The 9790-nt window shown below is 49.1% G+C and overlaps 1 protein-coding gene across 1 annotated transcript in view; it reads right to left on the bottom strand.

Annotated features, from left to right (window-relative positions):
- Positions 1-1323: 1323 nt before the first annotated feature.
- Positions 1324-9790, bottom strand: part of LOC102368358 (mesothelin-like protein) — an 11447-nt gene continuing 2980 nt past the window's right edge. The window contains exons 6-16 of the mRNA XM_006024045.1: positions 9379-9505; positions 8875-9065; positions 8667-8757; positions 7795-7936; positions 6896-7080; positions 5385-5540; positions 4953-5086; positions 4349-4479; positions 4104-4198; positions 2485-3616; positions 1324-1672 (exon numbers count right to left, since the gene is read on the bottom strand). Of these exons, the coding sequence (XP_006024107.1) occupies positions 1590-1672; positions 2485-3616; positions 4104-4198; positions 4349-4479; positions 4953-5086; positions 5385-5540; positions 6896-7080; positions 7795-7936; positions 8667-8757; positions 8875-9065; positions 9379-9505 (2467 nt within the window). The 3' untranslated portion in view covers positions 1324-1589. The remainder of the gene's footprint in view (positions 1673-2484; positions 3617-4103; positions 4199-4348; positions 4480-4952; positions 5087-5384; positions 5541-6895; positions 7081-7794; positions 7937-8666; positions 8758-8874; positions 9066-9378; positions 9506-9790) is intronic.

The raw sequence follows: 9790 nt of genomic DNA on the forward strand, positions 1-9790 counted from the left end.
CGTGTAGACACGTCCTCAAGAACTGTAGAGGGGCTAGAGTGGAAACCTCCACCTTGCAGAAAGTGGTCCTTGTCCCCAGCCCCACGACTTGTGACAGGAGCCAACTGGAAGATGCTCTCCTCTCTGCTCTCACAAAGCTCTGGTTGACCAGCAGAAAAGCATGTCCCCGTTCCCCACTGCCAGTTCCGTGCCGATTGAGGAAGGGGCGAAGAGGGGCCGCTGGAGAAACTGTAAAGCAGGGAAATGGCTGAAACGGCGAGTTATTTTGAAGTGTAAGAGCGTGGATTTGCACCTGGCTGGAGGACGTGTATGGAAACAGCATGGGCACTTCCGAAGAGGTGCAAAAAACGGAAACAAGAAAGGAGAGGAACTGTTGTATTTTATTCAAACAGACAGCAAGACAGAACTATACGCGCCCAGGAACATCTGGGGAAAATAAAAAATACTTTGATGTTCGTTATGTAGCATTAATGTGATAACCCACATACCCTGTTTTCCGTAAATGGCTTTGGCATGGCTGGAACAAATCCCAATCTAGAGACCTCTCCTACATCCAAAGTAAAGCAGGGTGAAGGCAGCAACCAGATTTCTAGAGTAACCTACTGCCAGCTACACTACATGACTCAAGAAGAGCAGACCAAACTGATCCTTCAACAGTGATCGATACCTTTAAACCCTGGCAGTGAAACCAAATTCAGCTGAGATGAATCCCCTGGGGCTGGTAACGAGTACGGTACTACTCGATGGGCCTGTGTGGGGCAGAATTGGGTCTACTGTCATCGCCAAATCAAACGATGGTACTACTAATGGCTCGTCATCATTTGTTGATCATATAGAGGTGCCGGGTGTTTTCAGGTCTCACAGTCTGAAAGTATTTTGGAACTGAATCTGCATTGTGAATAAGGGTCCATTATCCATAGCATGGCACTGGTCTCCAGGCGATAAAAGACCCTAGAAAGTGAAGGTATCCTGTTGGTTGTAATGGGGGCATTAGACCTCAGTCATGCAGCCATTTCAACAGATTCGCCTGCCAAGGGTACTACTTTTTTGGTCATCAGGGGCACCTTGGTGGGCCTCCACAGCTGTTTGGAGGCCCCGTTGGTTTGCACGCCCTCATCATAGTAGGTATGGAGGCGCCTAACCCCATGGATCATCTGGATTTTGCTGCACTGAATGGATGCACGGGCAGACGCTGCTCCTTAGGGAGGATTTAGTTCAGGCCTGCTGCCGAGAGAAAGCTGTTTGAATCCATCGGAGGGACGGGGCAAATACCCCTGAAGTATGTACATCCGGAGTAGTTTGCAGCTGCCGCTCCAGGTCCTTGCGTACAGCTCTGTCCTTTGAATGTGAAACTTATTCTAAAAGTCTGAGCAACAGTAGTGACATCTTAATATCTAATTGTCCCGTCAGGATCATTGCACTGCCTCCGGGGAATGTGGTCCTGGCAGCTTCGTGTAGCTCCCACATGTGCTGCAAAGTGGGATCTCTGCCACCTGGGAGGGAATACGATGCCTGCATCTCAGCTCTTTTGGGGGCCAGTGAAAAATGAAAGGAGGAATACCATAAAGGCCATGTTTGTGCTGATGGCATTAGAGAAATCTTCTCAGCAAGAAGATCCCAATGGTCAGGGACAGCATGTGCAGCTGACTGAAAGACAGGTTCGCTCCTGATGCTGGAAGGAAAGAATACAAAGCAGAAAGGCTTGGGTTATCAATGTGGTAGCACGTGAGCTCCCAAATGGGTCGTTAGGGCAATAGTGTGGTCATGGGGCTCAGACATTTCTGAAGACACATAGGGAAACAGTGGCCTTTGGTCCATATTCTTGCCTGTTCATCCACAGCACTGCCCACCCAGTTACAGTCCATCTACGAGCTATACTGAACTGAGAGACGGAGTCTCTTCTTGCATATACTTGAGGAAAAGAGAACCTAATCCATGCATTTAATGCAGCATCTAAGACTGAGAGAGGAGGTGCCCCCTTACATTAAAGGACAATAGAGCATTTTATGGCCTTTAAGGAGGCTGTTCAAATGCAGGCAGGTGAAGTATACTGCATTTGAACAGCATCCTTCAAATGCAAGCAGGTATGCTTCACCTGCCTGCACTTGAACTGCATCCTTCAAGGCCATAAAATGCTCATTGTCCTGCAAAAGTCACAGCACTTTCCATTTCAGTTCTCTGGTCTTCATCCCACCCACCCTGAATATCTACCCATGTACACTTACTAATACCATCTGAGACTGCTCCATGGCCAGTATGGAAGGTGTTTGTTAGGTGTTGATTGAGGGCACAATTAAAACCCAACAAAATTATACCTGGCACTGGTTTATCACCTGGTATCACCCGTAACAGGCTCCTTTCCTAATAACAGGATGTCCATCCTGCTTCTGACCATCAAGAGGCTCAAAAGACTAGTGCTCATCCATGAATATATTATCCCCAGGGCTGTTCTTAAGAAGTTTAGTGCCTTTTACAGATACGTACTGGTTACCGGTTTAAGATTGATGAATCCCACGGGTGTTGGCTTCGTTGGCTGCGTTGTCTTGGTTGATGTTGTCTTATTGGGCCTTGGGGTGGTGACCGTGGTTGTGGCAGATGTCGTGGCAGTTGTTGGGGGGTGGGCAGTGTTTCTAGGGGTGGTGGGACTGGGCACTGTTGAGGTAATGGTTGGCTTGACAGTCAACGGTGTAGTGCTAGTAGTGAATGTGAAGATAATGGGAGGTGGAGCGGTGGCATTTGAGGTAGTTGTGGGGGAAGTGGGCATGATGGGTGATGGGTGATGGGTAGATGTGTTGTGGGTGATGGCAGTAGTATCAACAGGAGCTGCGGTGGTAGTGTTAGAAGTGATGTTAGCAATATGGGGACCAGGAGTGGTGGTGTCGGGGGTCAAGGTGGTGACATTAGAGGCAACGGCACTTGGGGTGGTGGCGTTGGGGGTGTTCACAGCAGTTGCGGTAACAGAGGTGGTGTTAGAGGCAGTGACTGTTTCACTGATGACCCGATTCGGAGTGATGTTGGTAGCGTGGCCAATAATAGCAGTCGTGGTGGGGTCGCGGGTGTTGGCAGTTGGGTCGGTAATAGCAGCTGGGGTGGTGGTGTTGATGGCGTGGTGCATAATGGCTGTTGGCATGGGGGTGTTGGCTGTTTGGTTGATAACAGCAGCTGGTGTGGTTGTCTTGGGGGTGTTGGCAGTTTGGTTGATCATGGCAGTCGCGGTGTTGGTGTCGGGGATGGTGGTAGTAGATGGGGTGGTGCTGGGGGTGGTCAGAGTTTGGTTGATAGCAGGCGGGGGGGTGGTGGCATTATGGATAAAGACCGTGGGGTTGATGACTGCTCTTGAGACACTGGTGCTGGGGGGGGTAGCGGCTGGGGGGGTGGTATTGGAGGAGGTAGCTGTGGGGGTAGTGGTGTCATTAGGGATTACAATACTAGCGATGCTCGTTGCTGTTGAGATTGGATCTGGCATCCCGCCCTGCAAACCGATTCCCAGGATCCTGTCCAGTTCTGACTGGTACTGAGTCTTGGTCCAGTTGGCCACGGCTGGATGATTTTCAGCTTGCTTTAGAGAGGGAAGGTTTACACCCAGCAAATTCTTCACGTCCTGGACGCTGAGTTTCTGCAACACAGTCATGACATTGCTGTTCACCTTCCTCATCAGCTGATGCTACCAGAGGCTTATCTTCCTAATGCGATTACTGACGGGGGAATAACTTCCTTTAAAAAAAACTCTATTAAAAATATGGAATCGCAAATCCTGCCCAACCAATTCTGACCCATTAGTGACCCCGAAACTACTGCATGCTAGCCTACTTGTTCAGCCTTTTCCCAATGAATTTTGCCTACCCTGTCTACTCAGTTTGCAGCTTCCATGGGACAGAAAACTTGCAAAGTATTTTGCTTGTGGCTAAGATGCAATAGGCATAAAAACAAATAATAATACAAATGACCCCTCATTGCTAATCCCTCGCTCCATCTGCTCCTCTGCAGTCTCCCGTGGATGGACCCACCACTGATATTAAGGTGTGTCTGCTACCTCTTGTAGCAAACGTTCTGGAGCGCCTAATGCTGCTGATTAGAAGAGTCCAACCTATTTGGTAACGTACCTGCAGCTCATCAGGGTTTAAGGCAGTAAATGTGTTGATATCCATGGCAACGTCAGATTTGGCCAGGTCTTCCAGGTCCTTCACTGGAGCCCCACCTTCATAAAAATAAATGTAAAAATGCAACCTCCTTTTCAAAGCAGCAAACACCAGCTTTTGCTGTAGGAGGGTCACCAAGTGCCGGCACTGCATGCAGTACTGCATCCGCCACACTGGAGCCCAAGAAAGGCAAAGGTTTAAATACCTACCTAGATAGGGTTGGATTAAAGGGTAATAAGCACTGGTTCCTTTCTGGCTAGCAAATGCATCACGGGCTTTGGCATAGAGCTGGTCTTTCTTGGCTTGTGAACAGGAAGAAATGTCTAATTTTCCAGCACTCCTAGAGGAACAGGAAGCAATTAGAAATCCACAGGGACACAAAAGCCCAATCTTGGGAAGACTGAATTGAATGCTCCCAAGCTCCACTGCTAAATGAATGGGGGATTCACATCCTAGCCCTAAATGTTGCAAGCCAAGTGGCCCCATGCATCCTAGGATATTATCCGCGGGCTTCTCCCGGCGTGGCTGAGCCTGATCTCCGCAAAGCAATGATTCTGCGCAGCTTTAAATTGCATTAGCTTCTCCTGCTGCCTCCTCACGCTACAAGCATGCATTTAATTGCTTCCCCAAGGTCGCTTCAGAGCGGCTGTTTTCCAGGAAGCTCGCTGCCCTAAAATAACTTGAAATATTTCTCCCCTGTGGCACTGGCTTCCAATTCCAGGAGGGGTGCAGTGCGCGGAGACCTGCCTAGCACTGCTCTAACCATTGACTCATGACATATAAGCACCCCTTCCCTTTGTAAAGGCGGTTTACCCAATTGCTTCTGGGCTTATTGTTTTAATCTGCTCATCAGACAGGTCGCACAGCACTTCGCCCTCGGTATGCCGGAGCAAGGGTCCCGTTAAGTTGCCACCCAGGTCCATGTATCTGGCGACCAGCTGTTTGACCTAGGAAGCAGAATGAAAGGCAGTGAATGTATTTAGGGGCAGTAAAAAGAGACTCTCGTGTTGTTTGATGTTTGGGCTGTGCTCATCGTGGGGAGAGGGGATCTGAATTGCTGTAGGGCGGAGGCTAGCAGAAAATCTCCAGGTGAGAGATCTCACCTCTGCCGGCACAGAATACCCCACCCTGTAATGGCCTTCCATAATTTAGCCCTGCTCACTCCCCTCATCTCTACTGGTCCTGGGTCACAAGGTATTGACCTACTGCCACTATCCCTTCGTTAGCTCCCACCAGCACAATTACCTCGGCTTCCCCCCAGCTCCCGGCCTCCGGGTCCAGCAGAGCCATGAGGGTTTCACTGGACGTCACCGCCCACTTGCTGATCTCGCTCGCGGTGTAGCGGCGTGATAACAAGCTGAAGAGTTTTAGCTGGTCCTCTGGGATCCCATCGGGGTAAATCTGAAAGGGTCAGACTGAGTCATTAGTGACAGAGGAATCAATGAATGGGCTTAACAGCTGGATTCACGATAGACGGGGATATCAAGAGCAATAACGAGGAGCACAAAGTTAATTCCAGCTGCAGGGGACTCAATGAATGGGCTTAACAGCTGGATTCGCGATAGATGGGGATATCAAAAGCAATAGTGAGGAGCACGAGGTTAATTCCAGCTGCAGGGGAATCAATGAATGGGCTTAACAGCTGGATTCGCGATAGACGGGGATATCAAGAGCAATAACGAGGAGCACAAGGTTAATTCCAGCTGCAGCAAAGTGGTGATTGCTTGTCTCCTATCACAAGATACAATACCCTTTGGCTTTGACTCCCTTTTTATAATCACTGCTGCCCTGCTGCCTCCCCCACGTTGCTTGTCCCTCTGCCGTATCACTGACTTGGCTTTTCATGGCAAGCTTTTATATAAGAGCATCTCTCGTCCACCTCTAGTCATGGTGCATCCCACATGCTGAACGCAGGCGTGGGAGACGGATCTTTACCCATTCAAACCATCCCGATCCAAACTCAGATGCTCTGCTCTCAAACTGGCTCTGCGTCACCTCCCTGATGGTTGTTGGGATAGCTCAAACCGTGTGACAGTGCGAGTGCTTTGGGTGCGGGATGAGCGGATCTCGTTATTTTCTTTGCAGCAAAGACTTGCCCCTCAGGGAGCAGGCCTGAGAAGTGTGTGTGCCTATGCACAGAATGGTTTGAGCTGCTCCTCCAGCTCTCCCAGCCACCACCCGACCTTAGCCGCAGCATTTCACGATGCAGAAAGGAGTATCGCATTGCAAGGCAACCCTACTGCCTCTCTTGCTGCATGCACCAGGTTGCCGACCCTCCAGGAATTAGATCTAAATCTCCAGGAGACTGCTGAGAGTCACCCGGGAGATAAACGATAGGGCATTCATTAAAATAATATTAAATGTTGCATCCGATTTATACAGTAGCCCAGTGGGTTTTGAAAATGTCGTAGCAATGCGCATAACTATATGTGCATATATGAGAGCATCTCTTGACTACCTCTAGTCACGGTGCATCCAACATGCTGAACGCAGGTGTGGGAGCACACGTGCATATACGTGTGCATGACCGTAACCGATATGTGCAAGCACGCGAGCATCATGTGTCGTGGGCATGTTGGTGTTTCGGATACCTCCCAGATGAGATTCAAACAGAGTTGGCAACCCTATGCAGAGCTGAGGTCAGAAACCCTTCCCTGCAACACGTGTTCACCCACAGACGTGGGACTGAGAAGGACCCAGGCCATCTTGGCCCTCAGCAGCACAGCGCCGTTTTATCCCATGATGTCCATCATTACCTCGCCAAATTTCCGCTTTAGGACATCGAGCTGCTCCTCGGTGAGGGGCTGCTCCAGCAAAGGGACCAGGTTGTCTTTCAAAACCTCGTTACTCAAGCACGCATCAAACTGCTCGGTAGAGGTGTAAGACACCAGGAACAGGGGGTCAAGGATGGTTTCGGCAGTGATGGCTTCAGACATGCACGCTGTTTGCAAAGTATAATGGGCAGAAAGGGTCCGTTAGCAAACACGCTCGTCTTCCTTCCTCCCTCCCATCACTACAGTACCTTATAGGGAGAGCTCAGGAGATTTATTTGGGGGTCACAGCCATTCCAGAAAGTTTTTGCAAACAATTTTTGATAAAAGTGGATTGTGAATGACCTCCTGGCTACCAAATCCTAGTTCTTAAAAATGGTCCAGGCACTCTGATCAGTAGGCGTTGTAATGATATCAGTAGGATCCTATTATGTTTCAATAAAACACTAATGGCTTCTCCTGGTTAAATTTAAGGAGATTTTTTTCTGTAGGGGAGAAATTGTTACCAGCCCATCCCACAGATGACCTGCTAGAAACTACAGCATTTCCCTCTCAGGGTCTCCTGCCACTACTGGCTTTTTTTGCAGTGAGAAATAAGGACTTTACTTCTTTCCCACCATTGCCTTGGTGCTGCACTTCCTGAGGCTAAACGGACACCTCGAGGACTTCTGCTCCTTTCCAGCCCTGTTGGAAATGGGGAGCCCTATTCCCCAGTTCCCTACATATCTGCACCGCAGGTTTGCTGGCCCTAGAAGATCAGAGAGCTCTGGGAACGGGGCGCAGGCTCTTAAGCCATATTGATGCTTTTGAACCTGTTGTCCCAGTGCCTTTGAATGATTATTTTAATTGATCCAAACCAGTGATCCACCCAGCGCCCCACGTACCTTGCGGGGCACGTTTAGGCCTGCGAGATGAAGACGACATAACTCCAAGAGATTTCAAGAGGAGCACGGCTTTCTTTTTCTGAGACGCACTTTGGCTTTGGTACCCAGCGACCACGCTCTTGAAGAAGGCCCTTCTCACGTCCTGAGGGAGAAGGAGGTTGCGGGAAGCTTAGAGTGAAACAGGAAATAACCCTGAGGCCTCAGCAAAATCATTTAAGTGATGGGAAATTTAAAGCACCAACTTCAGCTGGCTTGGGATCGCGCGCAGGCGGAGAGGCAAACAGGAGAGGGTGGTGATGCTAAGATGGGGCTGAAGGAAGAGAGGATCCTGGTGCTGAGTTGAATGAAGGGAACAGGGATAGGAGGAGAGAAAGACAAAGGATCTGCTGTGCACAAAAGGATTTTCCAGCAGGCAGCTCTATAATAACACACACTTTTATACGCATATATATATGCATATGCATATATAGAGATAGATAGATATAGATCTATATATCTATATATATAGATATATATGCATATGCATATACATATGCATATATATCTATATCTATCTATCTATCTATCTATCTATATATATATATATCCATATATATATATATATAGATATAGATGTAGATATATATGCATATGCATGTTACGTATATGCATATGCATATATACAGATGCATACACATATATACATATATGCATATGTATATGCATATATCTATATGCATATATGCAATATATATGTATGTGTGTGTGTATATCTATCTATATATCACACACATATATATAGATATATATAATATTCAACCCAGAAGCAAGTCCCAGCTGCCCAAGAGGGTGGACTGAGCCCACCCAGGGCTCCTTGCGGGGGGATAACCTACCACGTTCACTGAGCTCCACGTGGTCTGGTTCACATACACAGCAAGCGGCCCAAGTTTCTGCAAACTTGCTAAATCCCAGGACGAAGGATCCCTGCACCAGATCGGGGAAAGCAAAGTTGAGTGCCTTCACGGAAGACCCCAGGCAAGAAGATCCCACTGCATCGGGGCTGCTCTCAGCCTCCACGACAGCCAGAGGAGCTGTGCCTACCCGTACTGGCTCTCCCCACTGCCGAGGAGGACGTTGAGGGCAGTCTGTTGGGCCTCTGTCAGAGCTGGACAGAGCTTTAAATTCTCCAGGATCCGAGGGTGGGAGTCTGCGATGGCTGCAGTGTCCATGTCACACACCAAAGCACCCAGCCTGCCGAGCTGCTCCTTGCTGAGGGTGGTGTTCTCTACTTCCTGGGGGAGAGGACCGTGCAGTAGGGGTTTAGGAGCCTGATAGAAACCACCCCAAGAGCAAGGGTCAGAGGGGCACCTCAAGCCATTTTGCAGATGGGTTTTGGAGTTGGTTATTCAGCTCCTTTCCTGAGTTCACCCGGCCAACAGGGTGGAGGGGATCATTTATGACGGTGCTAATACCTGGCCCATAATGCTCATGAAGAATATTTGGAAGGGGACGGCAATGAAGTACGCTGAATCTGCTCTGGGAGATGGATGGAGTGGTGCAGCTAGGGCACGGAGAGGATGCACTTTAAAAGCAAATGCAGCTTACCAGGCAGGCTAGGGCATTGGTCAGGAGCTGGGTCCTTTGGGCAGATCCACGTGGCAGCAGGTTGAGGTTTCCTTGGGAAGCCAGGCTGTAAAAGGCTTTGCAGGTGTCGTTGTGCACTTCAGTGAAGCTGTAACGAAGGGGAAATGCTGTCACTGGGAGGAAAGCAGTGAGGCATGTGACTGCTGTAGCCTGCAAAAGACCCCGTTAGGTCCGACTGCAACGCTCTTCAGTGAGTATAAACTGAGCATAGCCTTTATTCATGCTCTCAGACTGGCCGACAGCTGGGGGAGTGAAGGGTTAGATGCAAACCCTTCTTCTTTTGCATGGTAAAGACGGTGTTCGTACCTTTATCCTTGCGCATTTTTGTCAGTTTGGGAGATCTTGGCCGTCAGAGATGTTACCAGGGATCCCT

Source organism: Alligator sinensis, unplaced genomic scaffold (genome assembly GCF_000455745.1).
Source record: "Alligator sinensis unplaced genomic scaffold, ASM45574v1 scaffold1283_1, whole genome shotgun sequence".
In the NCBI taxonomy this organism is placed as follows: Eukaryota; Metazoa; Chordata; order Crocodylia; family Alligatoridae; genus Alligator; species Alligator sinensis.